The sequence below is a fragment of the Empidonax traillii genome, unplaced genomic scaffold (assembly GCF_003031625.1).
Source record: "Empidonax traillii isolate 1590-97213 ecotype Southwest subspecies unplaced genomic scaffold, ASM303162v1 scaffold33:size3420811, whole genome shotgun sequence".
In the NCBI taxonomy this organism is placed as follows: Eukaryota; Metazoa; Chordata; class Aves; order Passeriformes; family Tyrannidae; genus Empidonax; species Empidonax traillii.
This window is the reverse complement of record NW_020955226.1, coordinates 2,095,700-2,113,939: the sequence shown is the minus strand read 5'-3', so window position 1 is coordinate 2,113,939 and position 18,240 is coordinate 2,095,700. Positions and strand designations below refer to the sequence as shown.

General features: G+C 41.2%; 1 protein-coding gene across 2 annotated transcripts in view; it reads right to left on the bottom strand.

The window, feature by feature from the left end:
- The window catches only part of CERS6 (ceramide synthase 6), a 115,450-nt gene extending 102,402 nt beyond the window's left edge, over positions 1-13,048 (bottom strand). For both annotated transcript variants that reach the window (XM_027911513.1, XM_027911514.1), the window contains exon 1: positions 12,748-13,048. In XM_027911513.1, coding sequence (XP_027767314.1) covers positions 12,748-12,917 — 170 coding nt within the window. In that variant the 5' untranslated portion in view covers positions 12,918-13,048. The remainder of the gene's footprint in view (positions 1-12,747) is intronic.
- Between the last annotated feature and the right edge of the window lie 5,192 nt (positions 13,049-18,240).

Below are 18,240 nucleotides of genomic sequence, written 5' to 3'. Positions count from 1 at the left end.
TACAACCACTGCATAGCTGTATCAGACTTTCTTTTCCACCATAAATAGCTTTGTGCAAGAGCAGAACTGAAGCAGGACACAAGAAAGCTGTCCAAGGTTGCTAACCAGCAGGCTGTCACTGAGCGGTACACCTGATGTCTTTAGTCAGTATTAGAGATGCTCCTGTCAAAGGGTCTGAGGGAAGGAGTTGCAAGGCTAGCATGTGATGCCTTTGATTGCTCGATCACCTTGCACATGCAGGAGCAAGGGCCCATGTTCTATTCTGTGAAAACAGTACAAGTCTTTCTAGTTAACATCAAATGTTAACTACCCTCCTATGTTTGACATTTTCTGACAGAACAATACTCAGTGGCTGCACACATACTTTAGTCATGAAAAAATGGAGGAAGGGATAAACATGGCACTTAGTCAAGGAGAGAAAAATGGAATGAAAAAAAAACAAATTAAAAAAAGAGATATTTATCTATCTACAACTCTTCTTGGTTTCTACCTAGCTATACAGGCTTCTGCTTCCTAATTACTAAATTATATTATTAAATTACTAAAATTCAATGGCTACACATGACCATACATAATGTCATACAACTTTTAGTCTCTCATACAGGTTACATGCTGATAAAACACCAGAACTCAGCAAAAGCTGATTTCTAATTTATATTGGCAGAAGATCAGACTCAGAACGTTTGTGAGCAAATAAATTATATTCAAGACTAATATAGAGTCTCAACAGGTATAAATCACTTTGACCACCCTCAAACAAACTAATTTACAGCACTAGTAGAACTTACTGTATGTAAATAATCCAGTAAGACTGTGTGACAAAATTCTCTCTATGCATGTAGTACAGTTTCACAAAATTAATGCACTTTTTTACATTACAATTTGTCTCGGAAAACAAATGCTAAGGTTGGAAGAGAGACAACTAATCTGATGTATGAAGTCCAGGATGTTTCATAGGAAACTCTTATGAAGTCACTGGGCAGGAAGGATGAAAATCCCCGACCACCATTTTTTCACGTACGACTTAGGATTTACGAGTCTATGTGCAGCAGGCAGGCCTAAAGCTCTGAAAGAGATTCACAGGAGCCCTAGGTGAAGTTAGTAAAAGTCTGAAAGAGAAGACCAGATGCAAGTGGTAATAACTGGATTCCAAAGACTGTTTTTATACATGAAGATGAACTAATCTAGCTTTTTATTTGTAATTTAAATTTGAAATTACACATGAAAAAGAAGAAAAGGTAAGATGCTGGAAACTACCTGCCTTGGCTCTTCATTCTGAAAAGCCTTCCCCAGTACAGAGGACCACCACCATAAACAAACAAATATAAGGTCAAACAGAATCCATAATAACATGTTCTTATTGTGCTCTTAAGTCAGTCTAGGTATTAAAGGGAAGCACAGGTCCTTTGGAGATTGTACACAAAACGCTGGATATGGAGGACTGATATAATGGTCCACATAGCTGGCAACATCCTTGCTTTGACAGCTATCCCCTTCTCCGTACATAATTTCTTAATGTTCTGTGCTCTAGACTGAGAGCTGGAGAAGATGGCAGATTATTTAGCAGATGTTATTTTCTTAGTCAGTGCAGTTGGCTAATTTACAAACCAATTTTTTTTTTAATATTTCCTGGTTATACCAGGACTTTTTACAGGACTTTTTAGAAAGAAAATGTAAAGAAGCTATGATTTTTTTCCTGATAAACACTTCAAGGGTTTTGAGATTAAGATGACCAACACATTGTTTTTCCACCAAACATAGAAAGGTTCTTGATAAAATTAGGATCATCTTGAAACATGTGAGAAGCCTTAAAAATAAGTGTAAAAGCAGATGAATAAAGGTAACTTGGCAGTTTTCTATTCTTTGAAGCAACTTTCTTAAGAGATTTTTTAGTAGTATTTAAAGCTCTAAGCCACTTTACTGTTACGTCTGAATTATTCCCACCAGGAAACAAGGCCAAACACAAGTGTCATGGTTTAATCCGGCCACTGCCTCTCTGGGCAGTCTCTGCCCACATTCTCCACCAAACAATGCTTGTGTGATAGATGTAAAGTGCTACATGCTCTTCAAACCTTGGGGTCAGCTCTCAGTGGAAGAGCAAGCAAGACGAAATGGTGTTCTTCTATTTCTGCTAGAGTACTTTTCATCTTGACAACTGAAGGTAAGTGCCAGACTGGAGGTTCAAGCTCTTGCCATGACTCTTACAAACCATTAGCCTATTTTCAAGAAAAGCAACCTGGTAAGAGATATGTTTTTTTCTTCAATAAAACACAAAAAACCCACAAGGAAAGTTTCTGTGCATCATGCATGCAGATATACAAACTGGTTAACTGGTATAGAATATATGCTTTTGGAGGCTGGCAATGCTATAGAGATCTCATTTTTATCTCTACATCATTGTCTTGAAACCAAACCCATTTATCAGTGTTGGCTGAAAGTCAGGACATCTGTTCCTGATGAAATTTTGACATTTCAAAATTTTTATTTCATTCCAAACTGGAAGAAAACCAAGTATTTTTCATGTTTCCCACAAATGCTCTAGAAAATAACAATTCCAGATTAGCACTCACGAGGATTCCTCTAATGAGGATACAGGGTGTATTTTTTGTGTCAAATATCAAACTGTGTCATTACCACTCCATCAACTGACATTTTGAAATATCTCATTTTCTAGACCAGTCAGTATTTTACAGCCACTCCTTAAGATTCTTTTTTTTAATTCAATGATTTTTTTAAATAGAAAAAAAGTATTACATCAAAGCGATATGATGCCATTGTGGTATATAAATTGCTCTGTCCCCCATATACACATATATTCATATATAATATATATATATTCCACTCTGTATTATATAACCTATATAAACAATTAGTGAATGTGAAACTAAAGAATGGCTTCTTTTTTCTCTAAGACTGATTTACTCTTATTATCTTGAACACAAAGGGAATAAAAGCTTTTCTAGTAAGATATTTGATCACTGTTCCCTATCTTAGAATGACCTCTTTCTGTGAATTTTTTTCAAAACCAAAATTACCTTCAAGATATTGTAGTCTTGAGAAGAATCAACTTAAGAGGAACAAAACTAAAATCATTCTCAAAATAGCCTGTTATAATCAAATTTAATACTGTAGGAGACTCAAAGCATTGATCCTAGAAAGGAACAGAATGTGTTTATACCACAGTAACTCAAACTTCATTCTGTGTACCCATAAAGTAATTCCTGTCTTAGGTAGAGAAGGTTCACATCTATTTCTTGATTTAGTCTGCTCACATTCCAGACTAAAATCAAAAGACCCATCCCACAGCAAATGGAAAATCCTGCTGTCCGTTCAATCAAGGGCTATGTGCTCTGCCCTAATTTTCGTCTGCAGGTTTACAGTGAACTTCAACTTAACCATATCCTATTCAGTTTTCCAACATTGTTTACACACTTCATACAGACACAGATCTCAGGAGCCCATGGAGTCCTGCATTGTGAAAAGATGCCATTTAGCGAGGTTTATGATTTCACACAATTGCTGGGTTAGAAGAGACCTCGGGAGATCAGTGAGTCCACTGGATGGTCAATTACAGCAGGACTGTGCCCAGTTGTTTTTTTGAATACTTCCACAGCCTCTCTGAGCAGCTTGTCAGTATTCCACCACCATCCCAAGAAGATGATAATTATGTTTAAACAAAATTTCCTGCCTATCAATTGTGTGATTGTCCTTTCACTGTACATCACTGAGAAGAGTCCTTTTGTCCACCAGCACTCCCAGGACTCCATCTACAGTTCAATTTGTCATCATCACATCAATGCAATCCCTGCAAAGTTAATTTAGTACAAGTGTTGTAATCCTGGGAAATGTTTGGTGCTGGAACTATTCATATTTTCAGGTTACTCTCTTATCATATCAGTTCTCTCCCTTCTCTCATACTACTACGTGGGAAAAGTTGACAGATAAGAATCAACCACTCGATTACCATCCAATTATTGCTACAATAGATACAAAACATGTTTCTGCTTGTGGTCTAACCACTTGTTTTTGTTTTTCTCAACAGCTTCTTTCCAGCATGATGCCCACAACAGCAATAAATTACACCCCGCAGGACCTGATCATCTCATCTGGCAGCATGCTTTGGACAACTGCAAGTACTGAACAGCAGGAAGTTAGAGAAAATCTAATGGACAACTGCAGAAAAGCTTGTCAACGGGTACATACTCATTCATGACCCACTCATTACCCAGAACTTCATTTTCATCTCGTCTCAGCAGTTGCAATGGGGATTCTGATCTCAATGATGCTCCCATCTGTTACAAGAGAGCTCAGGAAAGCCATAGCCCTGCTGGTCAACTGGTGACAGGCTGAAGCCCTTCAGCTCCCCTGCTGCACAGGTCTCCTGGTTGAGGAGTGCAGAGGAGCTCATCACCACCACCTGAGTTCATCCACCACCCCCAAAATTTCTCAGCTCACTTTTACTTCATGTGGATTTAATTTTGTCTGCTTTGTTACACTGTAGTGCTCACTGGTCTACACTAGCGTTCCACATTTATGCTGCCCACCTACCAAGTTCCAGCAGTTGCCACATCAAGGCTAATTTTTGTGTGTCTTAAGAAACATACCTTGTTTGAGCAGTTCCCTTAATAGCAGCACACCAAGCAGGCTGTCTCCAGCTACAGACACATCACACAGTCACAAAAGACATGCCTGCAAAAGCGAGTGCAAGGTATGTTACAATGTACTACTCTGATCTTTTCACATTCTTCTGTGATCAGCAGCTGCTTTTGAGTAAGCAATGTCTCTTTAGTTTGAGCTATAGAACACTCTTATTTCTAAATAAGCAACTCCCTGCCACTGCATAAAGGCACTTCTCATTAGCCTAGGCAGTTTTGCTCCTACGTACCATCATTTGTCAACATAGACAGTACTGGTACAAAAGCAGTTTTCACAGTTTAGAGTTCTGCCAAACACCACAGCAAAGTGCCCTCTGCTTCCACTCTCTTCTCAGTAAAAGATGTGTCCCATGGATGTGGTAAATGATAGTCCCAGTGAAAATTCAGATATCTATACAATATCATATAGAACTGAATTGAGTCAGGAGCAAAGGTGAAAAGGGAGTAAACAGATCCCAACACTGAAGTGAGGATTTCAGCATCATTTCTGTTCGGCTTTTTTCTCCTTCTGCTTGCAGAACTAAAAAATATTAAGTTTTTCTCAAAGGATGGCAAATGGGCAGTGAGTAGATGTGACTACTGCTGTAACATTATACCACCTGTAATGTTATCCCATTACTGATAAAAACAGAGCCACTAGCTTTTGCAAAGGATAGAAAAATACTACTACATGCACAAATACTAAATCTCAAGAATATAAAATTTTATGACAATGAACACATTCAGAGCTCTAACCTCTGTTTTTTGCACGTGTTAACTATGTCAGCTAGATTTATTTCTTTTAATATAGTACTATAGGTTATTGTCCCCATCCGTAGAGGAGAAACCAATACAGCGAAGACATTACTAAAGGGAAGCTTCTACTGCACCCTCACTGAGAAAAAAAATGCAAGTGATTTAGCTATACTGCTTTAACTGTCCTAGTGTGACCTGTGAGTGCAAAGGCTTTTCATCATTTCAGACCAAACTTTAAAGCACATCATTTATAATAGTAAAATGAGGTTTATGTTAGTGAATCTGACAGATACTTCATTATCACAACATGGTCTGAAGAACCTTAGCATTTTGTTCCTCCCTTTGCAAAAGGTAACTTGGATTAATAGCCAGTATACAAATATACATGTATCTTACATACTAAAAAATACACAGTATGGCTAACTGGATGTTATAGTTCTTCACAGTTCTTAGTAATTGTACAGTTACCTTGAGAGTTAAAATTTGATTGTGCTACATCAGTTATAGTTACATGAGGCATCATAATTGTCCAGCAGTATGAAAGCTTACCAACAGCAGCATTTGCTATTATGGGAGATATTAACCACATATGAAAAAAAAATCATTACTCTTTCCTATTTGTACAGAAGTCACAGCCCTGTGCTACAGGTCCAACTGAAAGCCACCTCCAAGATTATAACTGACTCTGCTAAATACTCCAGTTCTCCCACCTTGGCCGCCATTTGACTACTTCAGAATAACCAGACAAGCACCATCAGAAACTGGTGCATGCCACACGGTGTAGTGTTAGTCTTCTGTAAGGACCATGTGCTAAAAACACTGCCTCAAAGGAGAGAAATTCTCAGCCCATTTGAATGCCAGTTGCTCACCTTAAAGCAAGACATTAGGGATTCCCCCCTTTCAAGTGATCTGAGACCCACGTTTCCCTTCCTTTCCCTTGACTTGGATGCCCATCCCTGCCGCACCCCCAAAATCTGTACGTGCACAATGAGTGAAGGGAGTCACTGTTGTGGGAGATCACAAAGCAGTCAAAGGTGTGAGATGAACAGCTCCCAGGAACTGCTGATACAAATCATATGCATCTGACTGTCCATAAGGTGCCAACAACAGCCTTAAGCATACTACTGAATATTAGATAAGGTTACATCACTTACAACAGCAATATGCTTTTATGCTGTAATTTTAACTCTCACGTCAAGACTCTGAGACAGGCACAGAAACACCAAATGCTAATCAACTGTCAAAATACTGCAGACATGGGATATTTAACAGCTTGGGGGGTGGAGGGGAACCAAACCCCCAAAAATATGGTCAAATAAGCATTGTTCAGCTCAGGCATCAACCTTGTTGGCAGAAAAAGAGATAGATTTAAGGGAATAGATTATCCCAAAGGTTACTTTACAAAATAGTCTGTATGGACTAATAAGACACTGGTCTGCAGATGTGTAGAAAAAGGCAGCATACCAGAAGCTCTTCTTTTCCCAAGAACAAATCCTTAGCAAATGCCTGTTAATCAGTGACAGAGGCAGAAGTAGGAGCAACGGAAAGAGCCGCAGGCAATTTGGATCCAACTGCATGGTTACAGGAATCCAGGCAGGAACCGAATTGGAGTTTCTAACAGTAACTGGAACCTGCACTCAGAAAAAAAAAAAAAAACAATAATAGGCTCCTGGTTCCCACTAGTGACAGCAGAGCTGTGGTTTAGCTGTCATACTTCTCTCACCTGGATATTTCAGAAATCAGTTTTAATGGCATTCTTTACTGGAGCTCAGCACATATTTCCCATGTGACTCCTAATTTTAAGATTGACACTAATGTACACCTATAAATGGCCTTCTATGAAGGACATTCAAATAGTATGCATTTTATCCACTCCACCTTCATTTAAAGGAACACTGAGCTTACATCTGAACACACAACTACATTACACAACAGAGATGTGTATGAGCCAGCCATGGCAGAATCAAGGTGGGTGAGCATACACTGCACTGGTCTGAGCTGGTAAGACAGACAGGCCAAGACGACAGCTCTCCAGCTAAAAAACAATCATTTTGTGTGAGGTATCTGCATGTGTGAGTGGCTAAAGCTTAACCCTGCAACTCTAGGGTGAAAAAAATGGTTATATAAAGAAAAATATAAATGACAGAAAATAAATAAAGTAATAATAAATAAAAATAAAATAATAAAATAAATAAATAAAAGAATAAATGAATAAACACAGATAAATGGATAGGACATATATAGCAAGATATATATTTAAAAGCTATTTACTGCTAATGACCTATTATTACTTTTAAAAAGAAATTGGTTTAAAGTTTAAAAGAAATAGCTTTTTTATTTTCCTTCTACTGCCCATGCCTTTTCACAGAAGTTAGCAATTTCAATATTCTATTCCATTTCAACAGAATTAAGCATTCAGTAAACAGTAATCAAGCAAAAAGAAGAGACCTTAGAGGTCATTTTATGAAAAAAAATTATTTAAAAAAAAAAAAAAAGAGAAAGAACTGAGAAAGCTATTGTCAGTGAACAGATGCAGCCACTTACACACATGAATTACACCTGAATGATCAGATTTCACTAACACACAGGAAAGTAGGCAAGAAATCTATAAATATCACAGTCTACAAACAGGTTTCGATAGAAATAACTATCACTGCCCCACCCAGCCTCCTCAGACGAGGTTTTGGGCTGCTGGAAATGCGCCAAGTTTGTACACCCACTTCCAAAATTTGTATCCTGTCTAGCCTCCTTTTCACTGTAAGAAAACACAGATACTAGATGTCTTAGGGAGTATAAAAATCAAATCTGTACATATACACCACATATGAGAAACACTTACAAAACTGCATGTAGTCACTTGAATGAATTTTTACAGTTAGCAAAATATATATATACATGTCCATACAGAGTATTATGTCACTGCGTCATACTAACTGAGAGTCAGCTGAGGTTACCTTTGGAACTGAATTATCATTATAAAAGCAAAGTGTCATATAAAAGCCATGAAATTCCATACACTCAGTGTCTAGAGTATCTTGATCGGAGTGACAGTAAATGATGTGGCTGGTTCAGTTCAACTCAGCGCAGCTGGAGGGCTGTTGCTATATATAATCAAGCTATCTCTGACTGTATGAGCCATTCCATCAACTGCAGAATATCAGCGTCACCTTTCAGAATTGCTCCTCGTCAAGGCCAGAGGACAATAAATGCAGTGTAAGCCTAGTTTGCTGATTCATGGCGTGATCTCATTAGATCTGAGCCCAAATTGCTGCTTAGAAGGTGAGGGAAATACAACATACTGCAAATGCAATGCAAAGATGATATGACTAACTTGAATAAATGAGCTAAGTGTAAAGAAGGCAGTAATACCAGACGACTTGACTCAGAAGATGGCTTGATCACATCAGAAATCTGTTTAGTCAGAAATCGTTTTGGAGGATTCAGCCAACTTCCCCCTTGAGAGAAGTCTCTAAGGCAGAAGTATGTTAACCTCTTGCTTTGTGCCCAACAAACGCACCAGTTGCTGAGGAAATACTATTTTCATACAACCCCATATTCCTCACAGAGGATGCATGTAGGAGTATAGCAAAGGATGCTGCTTCTGAGCAGTACGGTCCAGTGCAGAGAGAGAAGAGCCAAGTTATCCCATAAACAAAAGAAGAATTTTATTTGTCCAGAATAACAGATGATTCTTTATCTTTTTTAGGACAATCAAAACTACAACACTCTGCTATAAGTAAGACCAGTTTCAGTTCAGCTTTAACCTGTCTTTCTCGCACCAGAACTGGAAAAGATCCAAGAAGACAGAGACTGCTATTATTGAGCACTTACATTATCTCCTTATGGCTGAAAGCATTGTATAGGAGAGGGAGGATCCTTAATTGCTTACATGCTTTTAAAAAAGTAGGAAGACACACAAAACAGATACATACTATGAAGAAATATGTTCCCACATTACCACTGCCTTGCTAAATTCCTGCCACCTTGCACATTACTAGGTAACACTATCTTTGTGCTTACTTTGTATGAAAGAAAGATTTGAATGAGAAGGAAGGGATAAAAGGCTGTTAAAAGTATTTTAGCACCTCATCCATAACTATGATGGTCTCAGCAGATATATCCACTAAATCTCATGGTTATGAGATTATACCTCAGAGCAAAGCTTATTTCAAGAGCGCTTATCATCATCAGATCCACCTGCTGAAGCGATTCAGCATACACCTAATGTTCTAATCTACTTTTTGCTTTCATTCAAGAGTGCTGGTCAGGGATGGTAGGACAAGGAAATCAACAAAAAGTAGCTTATTGAAAGGAGAATGAAATTTAAAAGTTACTAGATTATTTTCTTGACTTGGTTAGCCGATTCACCAAACCAGTAACAAAACAACAACAAAATCCCAGTAGGATTAACTCTGTAAATAATAGGTGAATATGCAAAAAGCAAGATTTCTAAGTCCTGCCACTTCAATTCCACCTGCAATTATATATACACAAATAGATATGTATATAGAACATAAATATAAATATATATATATATGTAAAGTCAACTCTTAACTCTTAGCATTAGGAGTTTCATTCCCTACACATCAAGAACTTTGTAAGCAAAGACATGTGAAGTCCAACTCATCTGAACCATATTTCTTACTGCTCTGATGAGCATTCATGAAGTTAGTCACCCTTTATAGCATGGGAAATATACTATACTACTCCAGCAGCCTAGCAGTCTGAAAATAATGGTTATAAAATAAGTAATCAGAGTCTTAACACCTTGTATCTTCTTACCTAGAAGTATAAAGAATTACAAGAGCACCTGTATTAGATTTCTTAAAAAGCAAAATAGAGATATTACATTGATGTTACAAACACTATAGTACAGTCATGGATATAAAGTAGACCTTTGGGTTTTTTTAAAATGTATTACAGAATCTATTTTTATTTTTTCTTTAGCTACTACCATTGAAACTGTTACACATCTGCAAGAGCATGTTCCAGGATGTAGCATATTCAACATCAGTCATCTACAACTTGAGTTCTGAAAGGAAAAAATGTAGCTGTTTTAATACACAGAAGAATGAAAAAAAAAATCAATTTTAAAGATATTCCTCTCTTTTCCTCTTCCAATTGTATAATTGCAAGCCCTTTAACTGATGATGTGCATGAAACACTTCTGTGGCTCCCAATGAACAAAGCACAGAAATCTGACAAAATCAATTACAAATGAGCAATAATAAGGCTTGATCTTTACTCCATTCAAGTCAAGTACAATCCCCCTGCTTTGATCAGTGGAAGCAGGTCCTGTCATTTTTGCTCAGCCTGCTTTAATAAAATGCTCTGCATGAAAAGTCAAAATTGCTGTGTGGATTAATCACACACAAAACAGCCTGATCCTACTTTCACAGTAGAGTTTTGCAATTGATTTGAAATTAAAAAGGAAAAAATACATACATAAGTAATTGTTAATGAAACATTTTGGGACGTCTCTTAGCTACTATCAGGCTGGCAGAATGCATTTCTAGATATAAATTTCAAAATTAGTCTAATGAATACAAGAGAATTCTGAAAGACGTACTGATTTTCTCATCCGTATAACTAACACTTAAAAATATAATGTAATGCAAGATTGAAAATTGAAAATTAAAAATGTAAATGAATGAAGAAAAGTAACCAAAGGAAGTAGATACAGACTACTAAATAATCAGAGGAGCTTCTATGATGCTAACAACAGCCACACTGAAAACAGCAGAAATCTGAATCTAACTTTAGGCTGAAATTGTCTCCCTGACTAACTGTTCCTCCATCCAAACGCAGCCCTGCTGTGATACATATTGCAGCTCAGATGGCAAGAGATGCAACATCACGCACCCGCTTTCAGTGCTCAAAAGTACATGTTGTACAGACTGTAAAGAAAAAAAATAATTATTTGATATTATCTAAATAATACTCATAATTGTACTCAGTACTTAAATTGTAACTCTATTACAGTATTTAACTCAAGTGTTTCAATTAACTTTTGATAACCTCAGATTTTCAGGGAGATGATAACTTTCATTGTCTTTTTTGGTAAATACGTAGAGCAACACAGAAGTTAAAAACAGCCCATGACAGCTTATTTTTCAAAACAAATATGGTCTTCTCAACTGAGCTAGGAAAACAGGCAGGTTTTTCACAAAACAACATCCCAAGTGCCATATTCTAAGCAGGGAGAGGGAATTCTTAGGATTGGTGGAGTGGTACCTGGCAGATCAGTTATTTTATAATTTTTAAAGCATCTTTACAGCCTTTCTCTGGCATGTAGTAACTACTGGTCTTTATCTTCCTTGACTATCCTAATAGCATACCTAGGAAGACAGCACTTAAAACATGTAGGTGTTGGCATAAGGAATCGTTCTTTTGTTCTCTGCTGTTGAGGGAACACCACCTTTGCCAGGCGGCGCAGCAGCGTTCGCAAGCGAGCACCCACTTGGATTCAGCCGCCTCCCTGTGACAGGCGGCCCCTGCACGGGAACACTCACAGAAAATAAACAGTTACTGCTGACCGATCATTAGCCTGACGTATTGTGTTTAAATATACGTGTATACGTATTTATATGTTTGTGAAACGTGTATTTTGAGTTCAGCAACCTGGGAGTACAAGGAGTTTGGTTCAGTGATGAACAGCGTCTAGCGCGTCTCACCACTGAGCTCCCACATCCTGACAGCACCGGGAGTGTTCCGACACAGGACCGCTCGCACCGATACCACTCGCAAGGGCCACGCACAGCTCTGCTCAGCCCCGCTGCAGCCCTTACCCCGGGCTGCTGCTCCCCACGAGCTGCCCTTTCCCACCGCACGCCCACGGTGTCCCCGTCCGCGCAGGGGACAAGGTGCGGGCTTCGCCCCGGTTAACTCTGGAGAGCGGCCCTGCGGTGGGGAGACACGGGCAAACTCTCCTGTCGGTACCGCTTCCCCCCGCCCCTGACCTTCCTGCGGCGCTGCCCTGCGGGGGCCGGACAGGACCCCGCCGCAGCCCGCGGGTCGCACAGGTGCTGGAGGGCCCCTCTCGCCGTGCCCGCCGCGGCCGGCGCAGGTGGAGGGAAGGCTGCGCCCATTCCCGGGCAGACCTCGCCTCCTAGCGCCCGCGCCGGGCCGCGCTGCGGGCACCGGGAACGGCGCGCCGGCTGCCTCCCGAGCCCCTCCACCTTCCCGCATCGGGCCCACTGCGGGACCGACCGAGGGGGCAGGGAGAACGTACGGGCCCTGCAAGGCCGGCACAGAAGCAAAGCTGGGGAAAGACGCCGGGCTGACAAGGATCCCCGGCTGCCCCTGGGCCCGCCCAGCCCAGCCAAGCCCGGGGCGGAGCGGGGGGGCTCGGCGTTACCTTTCGAAGAGCAGCCGGATCATGAAGATGCAGAAGGCCAGGGGGAAGGCGAGGTAGAGGTCCTCCGCCTGCGGGAAGGAGGCTTCCTCCGTGCTCTGCAGGTCCGCCCAGGTGACGTTGTGCGGCAGCCAGAACCGCTCGTTCCAGAACCAGGCGAGGATCCCTGCCATCTTTGCTTTGTCTGCCGCGGCGCCCCCCGCTCCGCTCCGCCCGCGGCGAGGCGCGTGTGAGCGGCTGCCGGGGGAGAGGAGGATGGAGGCGTGTGTCAGCCCCGCAGCCGCGGATGATGCTGCCGAGCGCCGCCGTGCCGGTTCCCCGCCCGGCGGGGGCAGCGGCGGCCCCGCCTGCCACACGGCCACGCCGGCCCCCATTGGCTCCCGCCCGCGCCCGCCGCTGTGGGGCTGCCCCGGAGCCGCCTTCCCCCGCCCCTCTTCCCGTGCCAGCAGACCTCACCGAACCGCGAAACACAAGTGAGCGGCCCGAGTGAGCGGGGACCCCGTCCTTGGGGCACTCAGCGCGGCCGGGGCTGCCGGCACCGGGCGCAGCCTCCGCCTCAGCGCCGGCCCGGCGCCCCCCCGGCCTGGCAGCTCTGCTCCGTGTCACCTCCCGGCCGCCGCGGCCCTCGCTACCTTCGCCGCCCGGCCAGGCTCCCGGCGAGCCTCGAAAGGCTGTCCCCCGATTGCAATTGGCAGGTGGCAGCAGCGAAAAGCCTCCCTCTGTGAACTCTGCACAGCCACGCGGAGTAGGGGCAGCTGCCTCAGCTTGGTCCCCGCGAGTGACCCCTGCCCGAAGCGCTGCTCCTGAAGCGTTTAACCGGGAGCGAGGCTGTCCCGGATGGAAGGACCCTCAAACGTTCAATGACTTCACCCTGAACGCGAGTGCAGGCGTAAATGAGGCATGGAAAAGCGTCGGAAAGCACGCGACTGGTCAGCAACAAAATTGAGGTTAGGACTGTGGCTTTGCACTCACGGCTAAAGAAAACCTTTTTGTTTTTTACATAGGTTTTCACTTTCGATTCCTTATCTCACTGCCGTGTCCCGCTAAAGATATACTGCGAGAGGAAAACTGTAATTGATTCCACTATACTTTACCGCAAAGGTGTCTAGCGGGCTTTAGTGTAGCTATAGCCACAGGACTATACACATGGTGTTCTAAGCACGCACATTACTTCAAGTAGTAGGTAATACCACTCCAGTAACATCACTGTTTTGTCTGCCCTGCTTCAGTTTGTTTTAAATGGCTTACGTTTCCTTCTCTTGTATCATCATCCTCTCCAGCTGGCTATTGAATACTAAGAAAGACAGACTTCTGCACATGGCATACTTCAGTCTTACCATCCTGCTTTTATATTTTCTGCTAACTTGTTCTTTTCACTCCACTGGCTCTCTTTGCCCTTCCTGAAAAATTAATTGCACGGCTCCTCATGTCTGTGCTGACATTTCTGTGGTGAATAAAATTATAACTCAAACTTAGTGCTATGGAAAGCTCTCCACTAATTCAAAGAAAGATATCAGTTTCTGTATATGGACATCATTTCCATCTAGGACATTTCAGGAAATGCTTTGGCAGGATGGCTGAGTAGCCATGTGGGTAAACCTGCCACTGAATGTTTCTGTTTTATTACTGAACCAATTTCCTAAGTGTCTGTATTATTATTCTGATTCAGTTTTTGTGGTTGCTTCTTGGGGAGAAAGAGAAGAGCTGGTAGGTGGAGCCTGCTCCATGAACACCTAGTACTTCAAATTGTCTGAAAAAAAGTTTGAGTTCTAGCACCACTGCCAGATCTGCCTGTCCCCATCTCTTACTTCACTGCATCTCAGGATTCTTCTCTGACATGAGCTATCTGTCAAAATCCAGGGCTTTGCTGTAATTTCAGTTCCCTCTTGCCGCAGACCATGAGTTGCACACCTCAAATGCATCCTCCTTCATTTACAAATAGGACTTCCTGTGCAGAAGAAAACATCTCTCTGCTCAAATCAGCAAGACCCCTTTTAGCCAGTACCAAAAACTGGCTACTGGTTTCTTCTGGCTCCCATCTCGCTTCCTCCTAAATTCTCTGCCTTGTTCTCACAGCCAGATTTAACCCCTCTTCAAACCCCTCTAGAATTCCTCTAGAATTTCCCCTGGGAGCTTATCTTTCAGCACTCATCTCAGAAACACCTGACCTGGCTCCTGCACATATAAACGTGCTTCTCAAAGCATCCAAATCACTCAGTTTTCTGAGTGGACTTGCATAAGTCAGTTTTAAATTATGTGAGTGCATGTCCTCAGAATGACTTCAGAAGCATCAGCTTTAAAATCTGATGAAAGCTCTTTAGATATCATTTCAATATCTGACACACATATAGTATTTTTACATAAAATATATTCATTAATGATAATTGTGTTTAAGGCAAAGTTGTTTTTAATCAGAAAATTGCTATCATTATTCTGTACCAGAAGGTGACATGTCTTTTTACAGCCTATTTCAATATTCCAATCACTTTAGAAGTACATTCAATATTTATGTCTGTTTGCATTCCAGCGAAGTAGTTGTTTCACACTCAGTACTGAGACTCATGGGTGCTGCTGCTTGGCTTTGCTTATGTACAGATACAGGAAAGGAACAGACCTTTGCAAAATGAACCTGGCAACAGTAATAATCTGATGATGCATAAGAGGTCAATTCCTTTTGAACAATTAGTGTAATGACTTCTGTGACAGACTAAAATTATGTTAGGACAATAGATCTGAAAATGAATGACAATTCTGAAATGTTTGGAAGGACAACCAATTAAAAGCTTTTAATTGAATTCAAACTGTGGAAGCAATTGCGTAGATGTAGCCAAGTTATGACTGTGGAATGAGGATGCCTGAGTATTGTACTTTGAAGGGAGATACTACCATGGTGGGTTTTTTCCTACCCCCTAAAATTGTTATATCACAAAACGGAGCCAAAGAAAACTTTAAAAAACATGGTTTCATATGTGGTCTCATATCCTGAAGGAACTTACTCCAAGGTAGTGCTAGAACTTGGCTGGCCTAAAAAATGTAAAGGACTGAAAGTGAGTCTGGTTCCTCAAAAACCCAGCCTGGGCACTCTGTAGTTACTAACAAGAGTTAGTAATAATTAAACAAAAGGTACTGAACTTCTGTTTCCACTCTGAAAAGAAAAAGAGAAAACTGACAGGCTGCACATATTCAAGACCTTGAGCAATCAGCAGAGTGGACACTGTAAAATGAAGGACTTCTTTGTTTATGTCTTGTTTATTTGTTTAGCATCAAGAGCCAGGTTATTTAGAAATAAAATTACTTTTCTTAGTCTAATGAAGTTCCTCCTTCAGGCTTAGAACAAGCGTACTGAATGCATTTTCACACAGCAGAAGACTCCATTTGCTCACCAGCCTCATTTCTGCACACAGCGATGAAGTTCCAGTAGCCTCTTCACATCAGACTAGGAGATAGAATAAAATATGTGACACTTTCAAATTTAGCATTGTTTTAACACATGAAAATCCAGAAAGTTTTCTGGAAAGTTTAAATTTAATTTAGGGGTTTTTTTAAATAAATATTAAACTGCTTAAAATATGCAGTGATTCATGCTGTCTTAGGCTTCCACACATATATAAACACACACACATACACAAAGCATAGATTAAAAATAAAAATAAGCAGTAGTGAGACATTAAGATAAGAGAGTTGCTTAAAGTAATGGGAATCCTAAGATATCAGGACAATGTTCCAATAAGTATTGCAAAAACTGCATAGAAAATCAGCATGTTGTTTAAAGTTGGCTGTTTGGCATAGAAATGCCATTTAAAGTTTTCAGGCAAATATGGCTTGAGTTACAAGCTCATAACAAAACCTTGGAGGCTTCGTTCAAGGATATTAACAGGAATCTTTCTTACTGGGAGTGTTTCAAAAGCAGCTTTACTAGCGTGCAGTGGGCAATAGCTCACTATTTCTGTTTACCTGTCATGGTTTATTTTTCCATCTGCAGTCAGCAGGAGTGTGTATCACATCTCTAAACTGCTTTGAGCGAGTTTGGTAATGTGTATTATCAACGTGCTTGTGCCATATTGCTGGGACACCTGGAGGAATTCGTTCACCAAAACAGGAAAAGTTGCAGAAAAACCTCTTGATTTTAAAGAACTGCTGAAGAACTAATTGAAAGCAATCAGACAATTTTTTTATCTCATTTAGTCTGCTGTAACTCTGGAATAGTAACTCTGGAGTAGACTTACATGCAGGTGTCATAGTTCCAATTTTAGCGGGAACTGTGATCAGACTCTGGACCAGTCCCTTTAATGAATCGGATAGTACAGGTGCCAATAACACTATCCACTGAGACTTCTCGATATCCAAATCTCAACTGGGTTGTTCTTAAGGAGGAGAGGTGGCTATGGCTGATCCCTGTAAAAGCAGTGATGCCAGTCCCGTTTCCGTAGGTCTGTGTCACTGGACTGCTGATATTGTGCCTAGCAGAAGGGCCAAGAACTGCCTGGGTGTTGTGGGACTGCTCTGTGCCCTCCTGGGGAGGATGGAGGACCATGGGCACAGGGGAAGTGGCAGTGCAAGTCATGACTTTGAGCTGTCATTCTTCTAACATGTCTTCTGCCTGCTGGTCCCAGCAGTTCTTGTGCTCCCTTCCAGTTTCTTGTGCTACTACTTTGCCAGCTTCTCTAATAATTTTGTTTGAGAAACACACTAACACACCAGCAGTCTTCATTACAAATGCTATGCTGGGCCAGTCAAATCAGTCTTGACTCTGCATGGGGTTGTATTAGTCTGAAGAGACCAGTCTGGCTTTACCCAATTACCAAACAACGTGCCCTGAATTCAAATCACTAGCTGAGCTCCGTGTAATAGCACTTAAAATACATCAGTACAGTAGGTGTCCCCAGGTTATATCACTCCATAGCCTTCCAAATGTTTTATCTTGGCAGACAAACAAATTTTGTCACTTGGAAAGACATGCAATGGTAATTAGTTTGGCTGCTGTGAAAAGATATGCGGACAAGTAGCTTTAGCTGAAAGAAAGTTTTATGAGCCTTGAGACAGTTTGTGCTTTGTGCTGGGCTTCTATTAAAGTCAAGATCTGAAGCAGAACTGCTCTATGAGGACCGGTCAGAAGGAGAGGAGGAAGCAGGAATTGCTAGATTCACTGTATGTCTCCATGCTTCATTTGTCTTCACTGTTCACTTTGGTTTGTCTTCCTGCTCTAGATTTTTAAAGAAAGCATGCCAAAGTGTACATACAAATTATGATACTATCATAGTTCACTTGATTTCAATGTCACTTAACTACATGAACTTATGCTATGAAGAAATGAACTTTTAGGAAGAAATGTTTTACAGAGAGAGTAATCAGACATTGGAATGGGCACCTCCACAGGGAGGTGGTGAATTCACTGTCCCTGGAGGTTTTTAAGATGAGACTGGATGTGGCACTTAGTGCCATGGTCTAGTAACCACAGTGGTATTAGATCAAGGGTTGGACTTGATGATCTTGGAG